We start from the raw sequence: 22,657 nt of genomic DNA, 5'->3' as shown, positions 1-22,657 counted from the left end.
CACAACTTTTAGGGGCAGGCAATCAATAATATTATTTCTAGTTTTTTCTATGTAAAAGTATTTTCATACTAAAGTAATAAATTCTATTCTTAATAAAAAAATTTCTCTATTTCTGAAATGTTAGAGACAGCAATGATAATGCTAACATGAAAAATATAGTCAATTTAATAACAAATACTACACTGAGATGTCTGGCTTAAAGTATTTAACATATTCTTTCCCAGAATATTCTGAGAAGGCTAAAATAGAAATAATCCAGGAATGCTGGTAGAATAATCTTTTTTGGGGGAAAGGGATGTTTATAATCGCTCTGATTACATAATAATAGAGGATGGATCGAGGATGGGGATCAGAGAAAGATGATGTAAAGACACAAGTGGAGGTCTGAGAAGAGAGAACATGCCATGTATTTAATTTTGAAGATGAAGGAAGGGGCCCTGAGCTAAGGAATGTGGATAGTTTCTGGGAACTGGAAAAGGCAAAGAAAGAAATGAATTCTCCCACTACAGCTTTCAGAAGGAAACAGGCCTGCACGCAGCTTCATTATAGCCCAGAGAACTGACTTTGGATTCCATAATTGCAGGAAAATTAAATGCATGTAATTTTCAGCCATGGAGTCTGTGGTAATTTGTTGGAACAGAGGTGGGAAAGTAATACACTAGCCACTAAACATTAAAGATATTTTTAAGGAAAATGGCAGGCTTACAGTCATTTGTAAAGGAAGATATGTATTTATATGCTTTTGATCCCTAAAACAGCTTTCTTTGTTCTGTTTCTTTTTTAAAAAAATCCACCAAGGCTAAAGAGGTTGTCAGGAACAATGGGATATTGGGAACAGGCAGCATTGTATCCTATCCACTCAAGAAAAGAAAAGACAGAAGGAAAGAAAGAAAGAAAGAAAGAAAGAAAGAAAGAAAGAAAGAAAGAAAGAAAGAAAGAAAGAAAGAAAGAAAGAAAGAAAGAAAGAAAGAAAGAAAGAAAGAAAGAAAGAAAGAAAGAAAGAAAGAAAGAAAGAGAAAGAAAAAAAGAAAGAAAGCAAGCAAGAAAGAAAGAGCACTGGGTGGTGTTCAAACCAATAGGAGGCAAATAAAGCTGAATGAATAAAACTGAATCCAGCTAATAGTGTAGCAGGCAAGCTGTACCCTCACTGAAAGCTCTGAGCAATTTTTTTCATTTTTGAGATAGTATCTCCCCATGTAGCCCAGGAGTGTGCTGGGATTACAGGTAAATGCTACCATACCTGGCTTGAGTAAATGATTGTTTTCGAAAGAATACTCCATTTGCTTTTGAAAAACCACAGGTGAAATATTCTTAAACCCATCACTTTATCAACACTTTCTAGTCTACATTGTTCCCCTTAAGTTAAAGACACAACCACAGTCTTTGGAGACTCCTCATTTTGACTACACAGTAAGTTATTATAGTAAGGATTCCTTATGAATCCCAATCCAAGGTGCAACTAGTACCTCTGCACAGTTCAAAGTCCACACCTGGGGAATCCCTTATCCTATTCTCTGTGGCAGGAAGGATTCAGCATAGCTCCAACTTGTGAGCCATGCCTGCAACATTAGAATATCTAGTGAAGCAGGGAACAGTAACCAAAAGAAGACTGATTTGGACCACTCAGTCACATGTAATACACACCATACCTTGCTATTCTAAAAAAATGCACCTGAAGCCATTAGAAAGGACAAAATAATGGCATTCGCAGGAAATGGATGGAACTAGAAAAAAACATTTGGAGCGAGGTAAGCCAAGAGCAAAGAGACAAACAACACATCATCTCCCGGATATGTGGATGTTAAATACAAAATGCAAGGAGAGATGACAAAGTAAACAGGACTAGAGACACAAGGACTTCCACTCATCTTGTCGTATCATTCCTAAATGACTCCATGCTGTTGATCACATATATGGCATATATATGCACATCTGAGGGAAACTAGGAGGAGGACACAGAATCAGAGGGAAACGGGAAAACATACAACAGAGGGGCCCGTCAGCTGCACTGGACACTGATGAAAACGAACTAAGCAACTCAAGGGCAGCGATGGGAGGGAGGGAATGAGAGGAATAGAGGGAACAGCTAACACTAAGCAAAGGGAAAGAAATATACATACCACCCGATGTGGAAGATGGCTATATTGTCAAAGCTCATAGAATTCACAAACTTTATAGACCACAATAATGACAATTTGCCTCATGAAGGTTAGAATGTGTTTGTGACTTTAACTAAGTATCACTATCTCAAAATACTGTGAAATTTGAGAAATTTATGTAATCACCTAGTCACAATAAAAATTATATATAAAAAAAGAAAATGCAGCTTAGAAATATAAAAAGGCAGACCACAAAATTTTTTACACATAATAGACAACAACAATATTCCATTTAAAAATCATGCCACAACAAAAAAGTCAATGTTTCAGTGATGTTTGATAGTATTTAGTTACCATTTTGAAATAATTTACTTAGGAAATATTTTTAATGTAAAGCCATATTTTAGAGGATATGTAAGAAGATACTTAAGTTCAACAAATAAAATAGAATTTTTATGATCAAATACTACATATTTAAAATAAATTATTATTTTTAAACCTATGCTAGAATTCACAGCAGTTTGAATGGCAAATATGAAAGAGTTGTTCTATACAAACAAGTTTCATAAGATGTGATTAACTACTCATTTAATGAACTATTTCTCTAAATCAATGCATTCTGTGTGCATGTATGTGTGTATGTATATATACATATATGACTATACATGCACATTATAATAAAGAAAATCACACCACTTATTTTAGGGTTAAATATCATCACAATCTGGGAAAACACAGTTCAAGTCTTAAAAATGTGCTGTCACATTGGGTATTTCTTTATGTATGAATCTTAAAAGTTTCTAAATTTAAACCTCAAATACCATGATCATATTTTACAAAACAGATTTGGTATATTCAGGATTTCAAAATGTCACAAAGGAAGTATTAATGACTAAGTGAATTTTCAGAACTTGGTAACTATCTTTAAAGATAAATTCACAATTTTTTTTAAGCTTTGACTTCACAAAAATTTTTAGTAAGGACAATCCAGATTAACACGTTATCTAAAATTCTGTTTCCAAGGAAACAATCCTAAGTCCCAGTGCACTGCTTAAAAAAAAATCACTTTTATAAATTTAGATACTGTAACATCAAAGGCAAAGTATTAAATATAACTGCCTTACTTTCATCTCCCCTTGTCAAGCTTTTAAAACAAGTTGACTTCTCTCTTTTCTGGACCAGATTCCTAGTCTTCTTCTACCCCTTAAGTACTAGGTTAAGGGCAGATAAAAATCTTAATTTCCAAATTGGCTGTCTAACAATGCAGCCAGGCGCACATACATGAGAGTAGACCGGGCTCCAGTATGTAGTGTGTTTAACAGTGAACTTCCTAACACCTTTATCCTTAGAACTTCACAGCACAGCCAGCAGAGAGAGGAAGGAAGTGCTCTCACCTGCACATTTCACTCCCTGAGCAATGAGGCCCCACATGAAGTTGGCACAATATTCACACCAGTGTGGGCCTCGGAATGTATGGACCTGAAAAAGAAACAGGGCAAAGCGGGAACAAGGTTAAACACATGGAAGTAATCGTTTCATGTCAAAGCATGGTACATAAGACAAATCTGTGGAAGAGGCAAAATGGCTACATTTAGAAGAACTTCAGTTGAGTGGAACTGATAAACAGTTAACATTTTTTCAAAGCCTGACTTCCTCTTTCAGAAGTGATGACAAATCAAATCGATATTCTGAAATTTACTGTTAGAAGCAATTTCTATAGTGAAATATTCCAATGAGTCTCCTCAGGCATAAGCAGCCTCTTCTATCTTATCTAAATACAAACATTTGTGAATATGATGACATAAACAAGGATAAGAAGAAAAATAGAGTACGTGTTGGATTTGCAAGGATTTTGTCAGATGATCCACCTTCTGTTACCATAGTGGGTAACAGATGTTATTGATTAACTGACTAGCTACAATTAAAAAATCAAAAAGTACCAATTTTTGGGGCTGGGAAGGTGGCTCAATGGTAGAGTGCTTGCCTTGCATGCATGAGGCCCTGGGTTCGATTCCTCAGTACCACATAAGCAGAAAAAGCCAGAAGTGGCACTGTGGCTCAAGTGGTAGAGCACTAGCCTTGAGCTGAAGAGCTGAGGGACAGTGCCCAGGCCCAGAGTTCAGGCCCCATGACTGGCAAGAAAAAAAAAAAAGTACCCATTTCTGTTCAAAACATTTGATTTTATTATGTTAGCAAAGAAAACGAATACCTTTTGCTAACTACGGAAGCTGTAGCTAATCAGAAATTCCGAGTAATTATATATTAACATTCCAACTCATAAAAGTTTTAGTTTATTTGATTTCTTTTACTCTAACAAAGAATGCCTCAAGGAAAGGATTAAAAAAAGCACTAAGATACCCATAATTTCTTTCCCTCCCTTTACCGAGATAGTGTCTGGTTATTTTCTCAGGCTGGCCTGGAATTTAAAATGTTATTGCCTCACGTTCTCAAGTGCTGGGATTACAGGTATATGCCCATACTTCTAGAGCTCATAGATCTTTATACACAGGAGGAATATTTCAGCTGATTCATGTGAAAAAGATTACTGGAACAAAAACAAATGAATCTAAACACTGGCCATTGAAGATTAAAACAGAAAAATTTGAATATTAATAATAACAATGAGATTTCTTTTTTTTTTTTTTTTTTTTTTTTGTCGGTCGTGGGGCTTGAACTCTGGGCCTGGGCGCTGTCCCTCAGCTCTTCAGCTGAAGGCGAGCGCTCTACCACTTGAGCTACAGCGCCACTTCCGGTTTTCTGGTGGTTTATTGGAGATAGGAGTCTCACGGTCTCTCCTGCCCGGGCTGGCTTTGAACCGCGATCCTCAGATCTCAGCCTCCTGAGTAGCTAGGATTACAGGCGTGAGCCACCAGCGCCCGGCAACAATGAGATTTCTGAGCTGACAGTATACTACAGAAATAATAATAAAAAAAGGAAGTTCAAGGACATCATTGTTTTTCATCACTGGTTTTCATCAAATTAGATTTACTTAGAATAATTTCTTACACATGATTTCACTCCTGCAGAAAACAGTAAAAAAAGAGTAAAAACTCACAAAGTATGATGAGTTGATTTTAATACAAGCATTTACTAAAACAGCTACTTGCAAAGAATGAAATGCACAGCTGAGATTGTAATTTTTCACTATTATTATATTAATGTATTGACCAGAAAAGTAAATGGTTTTAGTGTGTATATATTTATGTAAGTGTGTGCTATAAATAACATTTTTTAAACTTAAGATGCTTCAAATGGGACTTAACATATGGTCCATTTAGAAAAACTATGATTAGAAGATAAATCCCAAATTTTAGAGATGCTAAAATGTAAAATAAGATGTACATATCAGAATCAGCAATCAAAATTCAAAATCATCCATAAGACTGCAATGGATACCTCAGGACTCATTCGAAGTAGCTATGTGCTTGTGACTATCTATGGCTGTCACCAAGCAAATGTGAATTTTTATACTGACTTGGAAAAGTAGGCCATAATTCCTTCTATGTCTTCTATGGGAAAGCGTCAGGAATGCAGACACAGTTGCTTCTGGATTGTTAATGATGTTCAGAGCCAGGAAACTGAAAGCATTTCCTGGAGTTGCTGAGGCAGGCCCAAGATCACAGTAAGATGCTTGTGATGTCCCTATATGTGTCTATATTTCTCAGAATGAAAAAAGTGGATAAGAATGCAATCTTGCTTCACTTTGGTGGGAATGTGAAGTAGCTAGTACTGATTCATGCTAAGAGTTATATAACTGTGAAACCAGTCTATAGGATTGTGAAGTTAATTTTAGACACTCTTGGGACACAAACTGGCCTGCAGGCTGCCAGATCTCAGGATAATTCAGTATCACGTACTTGTTGAGATGAATAAAACCAGAATAAAAGTATGGAGGAAATCTCAAGAATTATCCTTTACCTATCACTACCAGTTCTCTCATGATAAAGTATCTGAAAGCTGCATTTGAAGAGCAGACAGAGTAGTTGATTTTACTACTTACCCAAAAAGACTTTGAGGCAAACAGCACTGACTACCAGAGATGTCACAACAGAATCCATTCTTATTGTTTTTTTTTTTTTTTGGTCCAGTTGTGGGGCCTGAACTCTGGGCCTGGGCACTGTCCCTCAGCTCTTCAGCTCAAGGCTAGCACTCTACCACTTGAGCCACAGCGCCACTTCCGGCTTTTTTCTTTTTGCTTATGTGGTGCTGAGGAGTCGAACTCAGGGCCTCAGGCATGCAAGGCAAGCGCTCTACCACTAAGCCACCTTCCATTCTTGTCCTCCCCTTACTGAAAGCAGTGAGTGTGGCATTTTGGAAGGCAAGAAACACTTGTTCATGTTATAGGTGGAAGTAAGGAGGCTTTAACTGTCCATTCAGGCCCCATGTTCTTTAATCAAAGAATAGGGATGTATTTCAGAAGATAGTCATTAGGAAATTGCTATTTATATACAACATTCTTGGGATAGCTTTTTTATAAAGATATTTTGAGCTACTTAGGTTTATTTTTAAAAAAATCATTTATTTTAAAAAAATCATTTAAAACGTGGCTTATGTAGCCCCTAGGAAAACTATCCTAGAAAGTTGTCAAAGTTGTTTAACATTTAACTAGTTCCCCTTGGAATTTTTCATCTAAAATTTGTATTTATTTGGTTTCCTTTGCTCTATAATCTCTGACCTCATGGCACCGAGGTATGTTTGTAAAATTAGACTATTATTACCTATTGTCTTCTTTCATTAATTAAACACTTTTATCCACACATAAACACGTAAGTGATGACAGAGATAAAGAGGTACGCATTTAGGGAATTCAAAATAGCTACTAAATGGAATTTTTCAATGTTTTCAACACAAAAAAAATGGTAAATGCTTCAAGTGACAGATATGCTACTATCCTGGTTTCGTTATTACATATTGTATATTATACTGAAATACTGTACTTAGCCCCATAAATGTAATTAAATAGTAATTAAAAACCAGCTCTCAAGTTGTCCTGCTTTAAAAGCACAAAGAAAACAGCACTTATTTACTGTAGACAATTCTATAAGAACTGATAATTGCTAACAATTCAACTAGATGTGCTTGTATTATAATTCCTATTTTAAAATTAATCAATATTGGGGCTGGGAAGGTGGCTCAGTGGTAGAGCGCTTGTCTTGCATGCCTGAGGCCCTGGGTTTGATTCCTCAGCACCACATAAGCACAAACAAAAAAGCCGGAAGTGGCGCTGTGGCTCAAGTGGTAGAGTGCTAGCCTTGAGTTGAAGAGCTGAGGGACAGTGCCAAGGCCCAGAGTTCAGGCCCCACGACTGGACCTCCCCCCCCCAAAAAAAATTAATCAATATTTAGTAGACATTCAAAACATAAAAAGTGAAAAGTTGCATTTTGGAGACTGATGCTGAGAGAAGAAAAGAAGGCCTGAAATGGGTCAAAAGATCTTGGGCCCAAATCCCAAGATTCAATGACTGAGCTATATCCTCAGCCCTGTTTTTATTTATTTTTCCCTCCCAGATGGGGTCTCACTATGTAGCCAAGGCTGACCTGGAACTCATAGTTCTCCTGCCTCTTCCTCCCCAGTGTTGGGACTGCAGGTATGCCACCATGCCAGGTAAGAGAGAATAGCTTTTGCCTGAAAGACCCTATCCTATCTGTAGTAAACACCCATTAGCAATTGATAACTGATCTGTATTTGAGGAGTCAAAATTGTTTCTCTGACAATATACATAACTAATAGACGCTCATTTTGTGACTGTCATTTCTCATAGGATTTTTAATGCAAAGGGCTTCAGATTTTTGTTTGTCTTCTCATTCTAGAATGTTGTCAGGTCTTTCCCTCCCTCACTCCTTGTTCTTCTGTTTAATCACTGATTTTTAGTTATGGACTGGGAAATCAACTAACGGAATTTTGCTAGCACTGAATGTAAACCAGAAAAGTGTTTATCTTCTTCTTTGAAACAATGAAAAGCTTCAGGATTTTCTGTATTTCTAACAGTTGAACCGATGGACAGTGATCTCATGATGAGAGAGAGTAGCAACATCTTACTTTACAGACTTACATTCATTAAGTCATTGTTTATTTATTTTTTGGTTGGTCATGGGGCCTGAACTCTGGACCTGGGTGCTGTCCCTTAGCTCTTCAGCTCAAAGCTAGTGCTCTATCACTTGAGCCACAGCTCCACTTCCGGCTTTTTCTGCTTATGTGATGCTGGGGAATCGAACCCAGGGCCTCATGAATGCAAGGCAAGCATTCTATCACTGAGCTACCTTCCCAGCCCCTAACTCATTGTTTCTTAGACACATAAACCAGTCTGGTTTTGCTATCAATTGACCTTAAAGACATACACTGGCTTTGTAAGGTGGGAAAATGATCACTTCCTGAAGTGGTGCTGTGGCTCAAGTGGTAGCATTCTAGCCTTGAGCTGAAGAGTTGAGTGACAGTGCCCAGGCCCAGAGTTCAGGCCCACGACTGACAAAAAAAAAGAAAAAAAAGAAGAGTAGGAATAAAGGCGAACAGCCACAGAACATAGTTGCAAATGGAAGCCATGCTGGGGCAACAAGAACATTAGGGGCAGTGAAATTTTGTTGAGGAAAGTAACAGTGGTATTTCAGTTGGAGCTCTGATGGGTTGGTCCTCCACCACAGTGTTGGGCAATAGAGGGAACGGATGATTAAATGAAATGAAGGGGATGTAGGTAGGCAGTTGGCAAAAAAGTTCTCTTCTAGGCCTGGGAATGTGGCTTAGTGGTAGAGTGCTTACCTAGCATACATGAAGCCCTGGGTTTCATTCCTTAGTAGAACAGATAAAGCCAGAAGTGACACTGTGGCTCAAGTGATAGAGTGCGAGCCTTGAGCTAAAGAAGCTCAGGGACAGTGCCCAATCCCTGAGTTCAAGCCCTTGGATTGGCCAAAAAAAAAAAAAAAAATTCTCTCTCTCTCATCCTCCTCATTTTTATGTCAGGGCACGTATTATTATTATTATTATTATTATTATTATTATTATTATTATTTACCAACAGCACCTATGGTAAATTGTTATTTAGTCCACATTGGCCTAAAAGTCACTATACACACTCCAAGCTGGCCTTGAACTCCTGATCCTACTGCCTCAGTCTCCCAAGTTCCAGGATAACATGTGAGTACCAACATGCTGGACCAGAATGCACTGTTTTAAGTGACCAACATTCGTATCACCAGCACAGTTTTTAATTTTTGACCCATAACAAGAAATTTATCATTCTAGCCCTAAATCTGTCACTTCAGCTAAAATACTTTGATGAATAAGCCATGAGGAAAGAATGCATATGACAATAGCCATGACCATTATTAGCATTAAACACATGAAATGCATAGGACCCCTTTAAAGTGAGGCAGGGGGTACAATTAAAATAGGAGTGTCTTTAATACCAGACAGTACCTTCTTGACTTGTGGTTAAATCTGTTCAAAAGTACTAGCCATCTGCAGACTCTTGAGCAAAATCTGTAATGAACACAGTGAGGTTGGGTACAATGACAGTAGGTTGGCCATGTGGATAGAATGAATATGCAGCATTGTGACCACAGCAGGGAAGAAATGTAGCTATAAACAATGGTTGGAGGTTGACTGGGAGGAGGGTACAGGTGCTGTCAACTTTTGTAGCTAGCTGTTAAATAGATGTTGTTACAGGGAGGGTGTGAAGGCACATGCTGCTGCAATGGTGGTTAACACTGAGAAGTATTTCATAAATGACAGGAAATTAGTGATTTAATGTTTCAGTAGTGGGAAAGCTGTTTAATACTGAGGGAAATGCCATAAAAGCCTATTAGACTTACATTGCCCAGAATAAAAATAAATATCCTCAATTATGAGAAATAAACTAGAGAGTTGATATAATCTGGTCAGACTATAACAATACTAGTTATACTTTACTAATAAGGTAATCATTAATATGAAAATATAGTTCGGCTCCAACATTTAGAACATTCATAAAAAGTTTTCTCAAGTGGTATACAAAATACTTTAAATAAGTGTAAAGACAAAATAATAAGAATATATTCATACTGTCACTGGTGGCTAATGCCTGCAATCATAGCTACTCAAGAGTCTGAGATCTGAGGATCACAGTTCAAAGTCAACCTGGGAAGGAAAGACTCTTATCTCCAATAAACTACTCAGAAAAAGCTGGAAATGGCATTGTGGCTTAAGTGGTAGAGTGCTAGCCTTGAACACAAAAAGAGCCCAGGCTCTGAGTTCAAGCCCCAGGAACAGCAGGGGAAAAAAAAAAGAAAAAAGAAGAAAAAAAAAGCATCCAACAAAGTTCAGAGAGCTTGCTGGGAAGGTGGCTCAGTGGTAGAGCGCTTGCCTTGCATGCCTGAGGCCCTGGGTTCGATTCCTCAGCACCACATAAGCAAAAAGAAAAAAAAAAGTTCAGAGAGCTTTACATTTTTTAAAAAATGTATTCCCTCCTGATTTACCTATTTTTCTAAACAATGCTATTCTGTGATGGAGACTATATCTCTAAAACTACAACTGAGTGAGTTATTACTATGCAAATAAGTGAATTTGCTCAGAATCGTGCATGATCATGCTAATTCTAGAGCACAAACACAGTTTCTAGTGTCAGTGTTCTGTTCTAAGCTACACATTATCGGTTTGCAACCTAGGAATCAAGAAGTGCAGATAACCAAGTTTTCAAAGCAATCTTATTTTTTAAAATCATGAAAGCAGGCACATATTGCATAATAAAAATGTAATAATAAATATAACCAGACATTTAAAAAACCTTTCCATTCCAAAATATGAATGTTAAAAACCTGTTATTTTAACTTTCTTCCCTGATAGCTTTACCCCGGAACTAAACCATCCTCAAGGCATAGAAAAATGTCTAATGGTATAAGCTTCAGCATTTTTACTTTGAGATTTAATTTAATTTCTTGGATGACTGAGTCTATACTCAAATATGAATAGTAAAAAACAAACAACAGTGAATCAATACTAAAATGCCAATCCCCCAAAGTTATATAGGTATAACAGAAAAAGAAAACAAATTAACCAACATAGTTGTGAAATCAAAAACACTTTACAATTATGACAGGAAATCTCTATGCTACAGTATAAATAGGTAAACTGAACAAGAGACAAAACCAATTTAAGACCAATCCATATTATCCAATTTGGGAGGAGGGGAGCTGTACTGGGGTTTAAAGAGCCTGTGCTTGGTAAGCAGCTACTCCATACCACTTGTGTCATATACACTGCCCTTTTGGCTTTATTTTTTGAATAGTTTCACTTTTTTTTGAGGCTGGCCTAAAACATAATTCTCCTACTTTTGAATAGCTGCGATGAGAGGTTTGACTTTATGCCCAGCATTTTATTGATTGAGGTACCGTCTTTTGAACTTTTTGCCAGGGTGGCCTGGAATTACAGTCTTCCTGATGTCAGCCTCTTGAGTAGCTAGCAGCACAATAGCATGAGCCGCCCTGCTCAGCTCCAATCCACATTATTTTGAAACACATAGTTCCCACCCTCCACCCCGGTACTGGGGTTTAAACACAGGTTCTCAAGCTTGCTCAGGTTGCTAGCTCATGGCTGATGGCTGATGCTCTACCATTTAAGGCACACTTCTAGCCCAGGTTTTTCCAATTATTTTGGAGATAAGAGTTTTGGACTTTTTTTTTGCCTGGGTTAGCTTCAAACCACAAGCCTCTATGTCTTAGCATCCTGAGTAGGTGGGATTACAGGCATGAGCCACTGGCACCTGGCTAAAATCGACAAATCTATGAAGCAAATCTACACGAATTTAACATTTCCATACAAGTAGATTTCAATTTAGCTTGGTTGTACAAGAGTAATATAGAGAAATATTATTAATATGTACAAGGAAAAAAAGTTTGGCCTAAATGCCAAACAGGAAATTATTAAACTCTGTGGCTGAGGAGTAGCTCAATGGCAGAGCTAATCCCTGGTATAATCCCTGTTTTCACTGTATTTGATGTTGGTATAATTTGTGGAGGGGAAGGGAAAAAACAAATTGTTTAAATAGGGATACAGGTCGATCCATTGCAACAATGAGATGTACAAGACATTAGGTCAAAAAACAAACTTTACAACTTTGGCAGGGGGGGAGAGGGTGTATGTGTGGGGCACGGGGGGGGTGTGGGCTTGGTAGAGCATGGATGTTAATGGGAAACAAAGGAGGGAGCAACAATGCTTGATAAGAAATGTACTCATTACCTTACTCATGTAATTGTAACCCCTCTGTACGGTATTTTCACAATTAAACTTAAAAAAAGATCAAACGAATGAAGGTATGGTCATAACCACTGCTTGCCTGAGGTCTACAGTGCTGTCACTGCCTTTCACAGCCTCTTCCAGGGCCATTATTTATATTTTATTGAGCATAAATACTTACTCAGGGTGTGAAGAATGTCAAGCTCTGTGGCAAAAATCTGTTTGTGCTAGTGGTGTAAGATATTACTCATATCACTTCAAGAGGGAATAAAGAAACAATAAAAGTCAACTTCATACAACACACGATGGGATCAGCAAACCTAACAGGGTCTCTGTTTTCTGTGTTTCTGCAGAAAGATGTCCTGCACATATCAGAATCCTAGCAAAACACAGTTCTGTAGAAAACTTCAGATTTTATTACTGAGCTGAGTTGCACAAACAGAAGCTAATAAGAATGAGCACCATTTTTGAATTTGGGCAAATCTTGGCCCTACCAATTCCTAATTCTCCAAATCCAGGTTAGAATGCCTAAATTCTTTGGATTATTTCCTGTGTGGGAGAGATTAAATGAAATACTGTATTTCAAGTTAAGCATATAGTAAATATGTGAACATGGTAGCTTTATTATTGATTCAATCCTTAAGCTCTAAATCCCTGCCTACTTTTTAAATTTGATATGTAATTTCAGAGGAAATCTGTAGAAATGTCCCTTCTTATTACTGCTACCTACACATGTACTTTTTACTAGACTATAATAAAATTATTATTAAAAAAAAGACTCCTCCCAACTAAGTGCTTTAACCCATTACAGCCTTAGTAAAAAGATCCTGATTTTTCTTTAATGATTTTCTTCTGCTTCACCAACTGCTGCACTTTAATATTTTTTCCCATTACTTGATCTAATTGGTATTCTTTTTCTAGAAAGGTTCTTAATCCTGTTGTGGAAAAGATATGCATTGCATGATTTCAATTCTTTTCCATTCATGGACACTTGTTTTTTACTATCAATAGTCCAGAATATGTATAGCTTGGCACATCTTTCAGGTTTAGTTGAAAAGTACAAAGAGCACTTTGTAGATATTAGGTCAAATTAATTAATCAAGTTTTCTATGTCTTTATACTTCTCAGGTCTATTTTATCCATGAGAGAGAGAGAAATGAAGGCTAGGTGCTGGTGGCTCATGCCTGTAATCCCAGATACTCAGGAGGCTGAGATTTGAGGATCATGGTTCGAAGCCAGCCCAGGCAGCCCAGGAAGTCACTCAAAAAATCCAGAAGTGGCACTATGGCTCAAATGGTAGAGTGCTTGCCTTGAGCAAAAGCAGTTGAGGGACAGTGCCCAGGTGCAGAGTTCAAGCCCCAGGATGAGAGAGAGAGGGGAGGGGGGCGGGGAAAGGTTGAAACTTCCAGCTATAATTGGTCTATTTTACTTTCAGGTCAGTTGTGGCTTTACATATTTTGAATCAGTTATTAGATGCACATAAATTACAAAATATTCTCTCCTCTTAAATGAATATATAATATTTCTCATCTTTGACACTAAATTTGATATAAAATATATAATCTAGATCTAAGCCAATCAGCACATGCTATTCTCATGAGTATGACTACTGATACATAAGTGGACATACATAATTAGAAGAATAACTGCCAGTCTTAGATCCTAAACATACTCTCTCTGTGCAGGGGCTAGAAGCTGGCTAGAGCTGAAGCTTCTACCAACCACCTTGTCACCAAAAAGCCTAACATTACAGACAAAGTTGTGATGGCCATTTCAGGACCCTGTGTCAAAGGATATTTTTAATGCTGGATGTTTTCTACTGTGTAACACAATTAACTGTCCTTTTTGGCCTCAGCCAGCATGAGTTGACCATTCTAACACTTACAGTGCTTCTTCCAATTGCCAAATGGTAAATATCATCTGTGGGCTCCTTTTTTTTCTTTTAAACCAGGTGAAGTAGTATCATACAACTATGAAGTAATGAGCTGTCATGGCAGTCTGCAAAGCAAACTAGCATGCCTCCCAGAGATGAACTTCTCTTCATGAACAGGGGCATGTGTACTAGAGAGAGCTGGTGCTCCAAACAAAGGTAGTTCTAAAACAGAGAAAGAGGATGCATGACATTTTAGGCTTGGCTCAGGCAAATCTATATTCATGAGTAGCCCAAATGTTATCTCTAAGATAACACACTATCACATGAAATGACAGGAAGTCTCTGTCTTCATTACTAAAAAATAGATCTATTCTTTTTACTTTAAATTTTTATGTCTAGAGGACATGAGACAATTCTATTTTTCTTTTCTCCCAAATGAAAACCTTTCTAGGGTGTGAATGAGGAGGCAGAATTCTTCAGGAGTACAATCTTACTGGGCTATGCATGGCCACTTAAAAGATTCCAATTTTGTACCTAGGAGAATCTTAAGATAAGAAGAAGGATTAGGAAACCCAAGAAAGAATCTAATGAAATGGTGTCTATCAGAAATACAGTTTATAATGGTTACATATTTAAGAAAAAAAACCCAAAACTTTGCGCATATTCTCTTCTATTTTAAAAACTTCATTCTATTTCTTTTGGTTATAAATCTTTCTTTCTTACCCCGGCCATTTGATTTATCTGATGAAGGTGATCATCATTCTTTTTGCACTGTACCATTACACAAACAATGATGAATGCTAACTAATAATAAGTTTACTGAGATATAGGGAACTCGATACAAGAGACAATAACTAAGATATTATAGTGTGTAATGCTCTGGTTATATGCACCGATCACTTTATTAGAATCATTATAGGCCTCACTTCAGCAACACAGTTCCATATATATTTCCCCTGTTAACAACAACAAAAGCAAAAATGATCTAAAATCCAATGCTCAGTTGGATTTGTGAGGGGAGAATGGATACGCAATACAAGAGATTATAAGTCCTACTAACTCAAAAAAAATTTTAAGAAAACAGGCTTCTAAAAAGGTGACAGCAAGGGGGCTGAGATGTAGCTCAGTGGCAAAGCGCTTGCCTACCAAGTGCAACGTCCTGGGTTCAACCCCCAGTACCAAAAAAAAAAAGGTGACAACAAGCTGGGTGCAGGTGGCTCACACCTGTAATCCTAGCTACTCAGGAGGCTGAGATCTGAGGATCATGGTTCAAAGCCAGCCCGGGCAGAAAAGTCCGTGAGACTCTGATCTCCAATAAACCACTAGAAAACTGGAAGTGGCACTGTGGCTCCAGAGGCAGCACTTGCCTTGAGCTGAAGAGTGCAGGGTCAGTGCCCAGGCCCAGAGTTCAAACCTCACAACCAACAACAACAACAACAACAACAAAAGGTGACAACAATTTTTTTTTAAAATCAATGAGGTCCCAAGGCTCACTGGCACATGGGCCCTGGGTTACACAAGCAAAGATATTTATTTGAATTCACACTGGGAAGGTTACCATGGATACATGCAAAAATGAAGCATCTATATTACAATCAGAGCCAACACAGTGAGAAACACTGGTTCCCTTATTGTGTTGAGAAAGGAGACTGCAACAGGTGACAACTATTTTAAAAATGTTTTAATTATGCATTTTTCATGTATAAACTTTTATTGGTGTGGTATGTGTGATGCTAGGGATTGAACTCAGGGCCTCACCCATGCTAGGAAAAAGTGTACCACTGAGCTACATCCTTAGTTCCCAGCATGGTTATTTCAAAATATGCATAAATTGTGCCAATTGTCAAGCTAATCACATACTTATCCTTTTTATGGTGAGAACACTTGGGCTACTGAGATGTTCAAGAACAAGATACACTGTCATTAGCTATAGGAAGTAACTTTTAAAAAAAATTGTGCATCCTTTCTGTGAGTTTGTATCTTTAACTTGTCATTGTTAGAATATGCCAAGCTGGTTCTCTACTTTGGGATTTAATTATAGAGACACTAAATTTTCTCAGTAGATGGACATAGAATCATATATAGCCGTTGCTAGAGGGTCTCAAATTGGGATACTGGAAATTGGAAATAAGAATCAGAATCTGGAGAGAGCAAGCCCAGGTTCCCTCTCCAAGCATTCAAAAACAGAAGTATGGAGAACTTGAACTCAGGGCCTCACATTTGCTTGGTTTGTTTACTAATAATTGGCACTCTACTACTTGAGCCATTCCTCCAGCCGTTTTCTGGTTAATTGAAGATGAAATCCCTTGGACTTGCTACCCTGGCTGGTTTCAAACCACAATTATAGGTCTCAGCCTCCTGAGTAGTTAGGATTACACATGTGAGCCATCGAGACCAGCCTACTTTTTGGTTTCCAAAGTGGCCCTCACATTTTTATTTTTCTTTCCTAAATAGACACCTTAGTAAGTTCTACTAATAGCCTCTTAATATAAGAAACTGCAAATCTCTACCCTATTTTTTTCAGCAACAGAAGCAAAAATAAATGGGACTATAGCAAATTAAGTGCTTCTGCACAGCAACAAAAATCAATCAACATATTAAGGCCACCTCTGGAATAGAAGAAAATATTTGCAAGCCCTACATCTAGTAAGAGAATGATGATTTGTAATGAACTCCTGTAACTCAACAGCAAAATCACCAAATGACTGTTTTTTTTTCTTTAATGGGTAAAACAGGGTTTGATAGTGCCTACAGACCATAGGAGGCTGAAATAGGAGACTCACTTGAGCCTGTGTTCAAGAACAGTGTAGAAAATGTAGTAAGGCTCCATCTCAAAAGGGAGGGAAGGGAGGAAGGAAAGTTAAGAAAAGGTGAAAAAGGGAAAGAGTGAGGGAAGGGGTGACATTGTCCAAATATATGTGCTCTTTACCTGACTTATATAACAGTAATCCCTCTGTACTTTACCTTTCTCTTTTATTTATTTATTTATTTTGCCAGTCATGGGGCTTGAAGTCTGGGCCTAGGCGCTGTCCCTCAGCTCTTTAGCTTAAGGCTAGCACTCTACCACCTGAGTCATAGCACCACTTCTGGCCTTTTCTGCTTATGTGGTGCTGAGGAATCGAACCCAGGGCCTCATGCATGCAAGGCAAGCACTCTACCACTGAGCCACCTTCCCAGCCCCTGTACTTTACCTTTATACCATTAAAAAATTAAATAAAAAAAAGAAAAGGCAAAAGACCAGAATAAACATTTCTCTAAAGAAGATAAACAATGTGTACTATTATTAATGATCAAGAAAATTCAAATACAAACTACTGGAACATCAGCTTATATCTGTTAGAGTGGTTATTATAAAACAAAATGGTAAGTGTTGGTGAAAATGCGGAGAGGCTGGAGCCCTTGACAGTATTTGTGCGAATGTAAAATGATGCAGTTGCTACAGAAAACAATATGACAGTACTTCAAAAAAATTAAAAGCTAGAACTATCATATGGCCCACAAATTCCATTTCTGGGTATCTATCCAAAAGGACTGAGATGAGATTAGGATCTCGCACACTCTGTAAATGGCAGCATTATTAACAATAACTAAGGTATGAAAACAACCTAAAATGTCCACTGATGAATGAAGATGTATTTTATGTGTGTTCATGCATACATGTATGTGTGTGTATATAACAGAATGCTTATTCAGCCTTAAAACATCTTGAAATCTTGCCACATGTGAATCAGAGGAAACTGAAGGGCACTATGCTAGGTAAAATAAGCCAGTTATATGGGACAAATAGTGAACGTATACTCAAGAGGAATCTAAAAGAGTCAAACTCACAGAAACAGAGAATGGTGGTGAGGGGCTGGGAGAAAGGAACAATGGAGAGTTGCTGTTCAATACCTCCGAAGTCTTAGTAAGACAAGATAAATAGGCTCTGGAGATCTACTACTTTATCCCTCTAGTTATCAATAGTACATTGTACATTTATATCATTAACATTAATACCGTATTTGTATATGGAATATAGAACCTCTAGGGAGATGATATTGCTACTCATCATACAAAATAAGAATGACTGTCAGTGCTCATGCATAACATATTATGTTCCTCTTATCACTGCCATTAGAGAAAGAATGATATGTGTTTCCTTTCGGTTAGTGTGTTCATGTCTAGAAGTCAAGGATCATTATGTTTCAAATTACTTCATTTCCCTGCCACATTGTCTAGCATAGTGGAAAGCACATAAAAGTGGCTCAATAAATACTTGTAGGATGAATGATGACAGAATGGAGCAAATACAATCAAAGAGCTGAAAGTCTTGTTTTAGATTGGGTCTATAATCTGGGTAAGACATTTTTACAATTTTGAAAATATTTATTATGTTCACCAGTAGCTAATCCCATGTATATTTAAAAAGCCAATCTTTTCTGGGCCCATACGGACAATGGACACAGTAGGAGCTTCAGACCAAAAGGTTAGAAGGAAGGTGCTTTCAAGACAAGTCTCCCTCAATGAAATCATTTTAAAAATGACATATTGCCAACTTGAATGGAAGAAATGTAAAACATATCATATAGTTTTATAAAAGGCAATGTGTTCTGGCAAGGCAGTATCAGGGAGAGAAGAAGAGTCATGCAACTTGGGAAACAAAGACAGATTGTGAAACAGGTTGAGAATAAGCAGTCATGGTTTCTGATAATAACTGCATCATGAGAATAATAGTATCATAACTTTCTCAAGTGTAGCAACTTAAATTTTTTTAGCCCCATCAGAGATTAGTGAAGGAGTATGTACAAATCACCGAGAGCCTGATGAAATGTTTCTCATTGGATTATCAGTGTCAGATAGGAATGTAATGATCTTGGTATATCACAGATGATTCTTCAGCTAACATTACAAACCATAAGGAAGACAGGCAAGGGAAGGGTGAGAGGACCACAATGCTGAGGGCAACGGAGAGGCCGGGTGATAAAGCAAGGATGAGTTTCATGGTCCTTCTCTCTCTTTTTTGTCAGTCATGGGGCTTGAACTCTGGGCCGGGGCGCTGTCCTTGAGCTCTTCAGCTCAAGACAAGCACTCTACCACTTGAGCCTTATCTTATCTACCTCATGGCCCTTCTTATCAATAAAGTACCATAGCAACAGAAATCTAGTACTTGCAGATGATCTTTTCCAAGCTTTCATTTTCTCTATAGCCCTTTCCATATCTGTCCCAGGCAAAAAACTCAGCTAGACACCAATCTTGGAGCTTTGTCTTTTCTTGCAAGTAATCATATTCCGAATGCGCTCTCTCTTTCCTCTCTCTCTCTGCCTCTTTCTGTCTGTCTGTCTGTCTCTCTCTCTCTCCCCCTCCAAGAGAAAATCATTATTTACCCCTTAAAAAAAACTTATGTTGGCCAGGCACCAATGGATCATGCCTGCAATCCTAGCTATTCAGGAAGCTGAGCTCTGAGGATTTTGGTTAGAAGCCAGTTTTCATGAAACTCCATGAAAGTCCAATTAACCATGCACCAAAAGAGGAGTGGTGGCTCAAAGAGGTAGGACTAGCCTTGGGCAAACTCAAGGTCAACACCCAAGCCTTGAGTTCAAGCCTTATGACTGGCATGTATGTGCATACATGTGTTTATGTTCATGTTTGACATTATTGAAGGAGCTCAATAAGAGTCATATTGGAACTCTCTTCTTTTACAATATCATTACTAAAAAAACCTCAAATTCCTGAGCATTTAAAATGTGAAGTTTCTCTAGGTAAATACTAGGTAATAATGATATTTTACCTTCCTCTTCCTTCCTTCCTTCTTCCTTTCCTTCCTTTTTTTTTTTTTTTGGTGCCAGTACTGGGCCTTGAACTTAAGATCTGGGTACTGTCCCTTAGCTTTTTTTTTTTTTTTTGCTCAAGGTTGGCACTCTACCACTTGAGCCACAGCACCATTTCCAGCTTTTAGTGGTTAATTGGAGATAAGAGTCTCAGACTTTCCTGCTGTAATCCCCAGATCTCAGCCTCTTGAATAACTAGGATTATAGGCATGAGACAATGATGCCCAGTTTTCATTTCATTTTTAAAGTTCATATAAATCTGATTAAAATAGTATCACACAGACCTTCAGATTATTAGAGAATAATAAAAATTTTCTATCACCAAAACTGGTACCAAATTAAGAACCACTGTGTCATAATGGATGCTCATTTAGTCATTTCACAAGTTAATTTCCAAGTCCTGAGAATCTACTTGTTACATCTTATCAGGTAGGCAGGAAGTACTGTCATGGCTGGTGGGGATTACACAGTGGCACAGTGCTGGAATATGGCATTTCACTGATATGAAAAACTCCAAATCCCTACTTTCACATGTTGATTCATTTTGTATTTTTCTTCTCAAATGTGACTCAAATGAAAGAGCAGAGGGCCTGGTTGTGCCTGTATTCTTGGAAGGAAAGACCACTTTTAGTACAAGTACAGCCACTGCTACCTTCAGGTTATCAAATAGCACAATACTAGGTCTGTTGGAACAAAGCAGGGAAAGCTGCAATTTGCTCATCCTAGTAGGTCCTAAATCATATTACATATTACTATGCTACTTATATGCAGTGCTATTTTCATTACAGCATCAATTTACATTTCAGGATTCACTGCTTGCATGTTATCTTGGCAACAAGAAATCTATCAATATACTATTTCATATCTTCCATTTATATGCAAAATACCTGAAATCAAAATCAAATCAATCACTTATCACCTTAAGACTACCTTAAAATAAAACTAAACTCTTAAAGTATCTATCTATTCATTATAATTATACTTTCCTTTCTTTTTCTCTTTCCTTCTTTCTTTCTTTTCTTTTTTTTTGTTGTTGTTGGTCATGGGGCTTGAACTCTGGGCTTGGAAGCTATCCCTCAGCTCTTCGGCTCAAGGCGAGCGCTCTACTGCTTGAGCCACAGTGCCACTTCCAGTTTTCTAGTGGTTTATTGGAAATAAGAGTCCCACAGAGTTTCCTGCCCGGGCTAGTTTCAAACCGTGATCCTTAGATCTCAGGCTCCTGAGTAACTAGGATTACAGGTATGAGCCACCAGCGCCCAGCTTACTTTTATTTCTTTAGTGCTGGTAAATGAACCTTGGGACTTGCACATGCTGGACAAACCCTCTATCACTGAGCTACACCTTTAACATTTTTTTTTCTTGGTCGGTCCTGGGGCTTGAACTCTGGGCCTGAGCGCTGTCCCTCAGCTCTTCAGCTCAAGTCTAGCACTCTACCACTTGAGCTAAGCATCACTTCCGGTTTTCTGGTGGTTTATTGGAGTTAAGAGTTTCATGGACTTTGCTGCTGGGCTGGCTTTGAACTGCGATCCTCAGATCTTAGCCTCCTGAGAAGCTAGGATTACAGGAATAAGCCACCAGTGCCTGGCACCTTTAATGTTATTTCTTTTAAGTATTCAATTTACCCATGTGTGCAGCAAGGCTTCTGTTATTGTATCTAATCTTGATTTTTATGTAACAATGCTTTCCAAATTAAGCAACAAATGAAATGAAACATTTCATAGTTAAACTCAGAGGCAGTAAAATAAATAAAGAGGATTTCAATGTATTCTACAGGGCACAAAAATTCAACTAGCTTATGTAACACCCACTGTGACTGGGAGTGGTGAAAGCTTTCTTCAGCCCCTATGAACACTCTGATACTCTGAAGTTCTCCTTTGCCTTATGGCCACTGCTATTGGGCACAGGATTCAGAATAATGTTTTGTGGTGTGAATTCAGGAAAAATATGCAACTAGAGACAATTCATAGTGACAAAAAGTGGTTACTATGTACCTACATGTACTAGAAAGTCAATATTTCTGATGGGGGGAGGGGATTTGAAAGATCAAGCAAATGGTCTAAGTTGGTATAAATAATACGCAAATTCCTGGGGCAAAAACTGGGTCTTACTATTATTTAATCAGAGAGACTCAGAATATAGCATGCAACCATTGCTAGGGGTAGAGGGAAGTGACAGTGCTTGTACTTTACTGTCAGACGGTCTTTCTGTTTGGTCACCAACCTTTCTCTTCATGGTATTAGGACAGGGCAGTTAATTGATCTAGGGTATATTAAAGTTATTTTTAATAGTTTTAACTCACACAGAAAGTAGTACATGTTTATTAGTATTATGTGATGTTTCCATACAGGTATACACTGTCTGATGTTCAAATCAGAGTACATATATGAAAACATTTAAAATCCTTTTACTATTTAAAATTTTTATTCTATAAGGTCATAGTTTTTAGAAGATGTGATACAGTTATCTCTAAAATAATAACTTTCCTAAGAGACATAACTATCTGATGACAGATTATCAAATCCTTATAAGTAAAAGTAACACGAGAGGGGATAAAGAGTGGGAGACCATGTTACATAATAGTAAAATAAGAAGTCCTTTTTAGGGATGAAAAAGCCCCCAAACACATCTCTGTAGTAGGTCCTGCTGCTGTGTGGCATTTACCCAAAAGTATACGG

The 22,657-nt window shown here is 37.8% G+C and overlaps 1 protein-coding gene across 5 annotated transcripts in view; it reads right to left on the bottom strand.

The window, feature by feature from the left end:
- Window positions 1–22,657, bottom strand: part of Chn1 (chimerin 1) — a 157,817-nt gene that overhangs the window by 18,416 nt on the left and 116,744 nt on the right. For all 5 annotated transcript variants that reach the window (XM_042694228.1, XM_042694227.1, XM_042694230.1 and 2 more), the window contains one exon: window positions 3,494–3,578. In XM_042694228.1, coding sequence (XP_042550162.1) covers window positions 3,494–3,578 — 85 coding nt within the window. The remainder of the gene's footprint in view (window positions 1–3,493; window positions 3,579–22,657) is intronic.

Source organism: Dipodomys spectabilis, unplaced genomic scaffold (assembly GCF_019054845.1).
Source record: "Dipodomys spectabilis isolate Male_0828 unplaced genomic scaffold, ASM1905484v1 ptg000174l, whole genome shotgun sequence".
Taxonomy (NCBI): Eukaryota; Metazoa; Chordata; class Mammalia; order Rodentia; family Heteromyidae; genus Dipodomys; species Dipodomys spectabilis.
The sequence above is the reverse complement of the archived record's forward strand: the minus strand, read 5'-3'. Positions and strand labels throughout refer to the sequence as shown.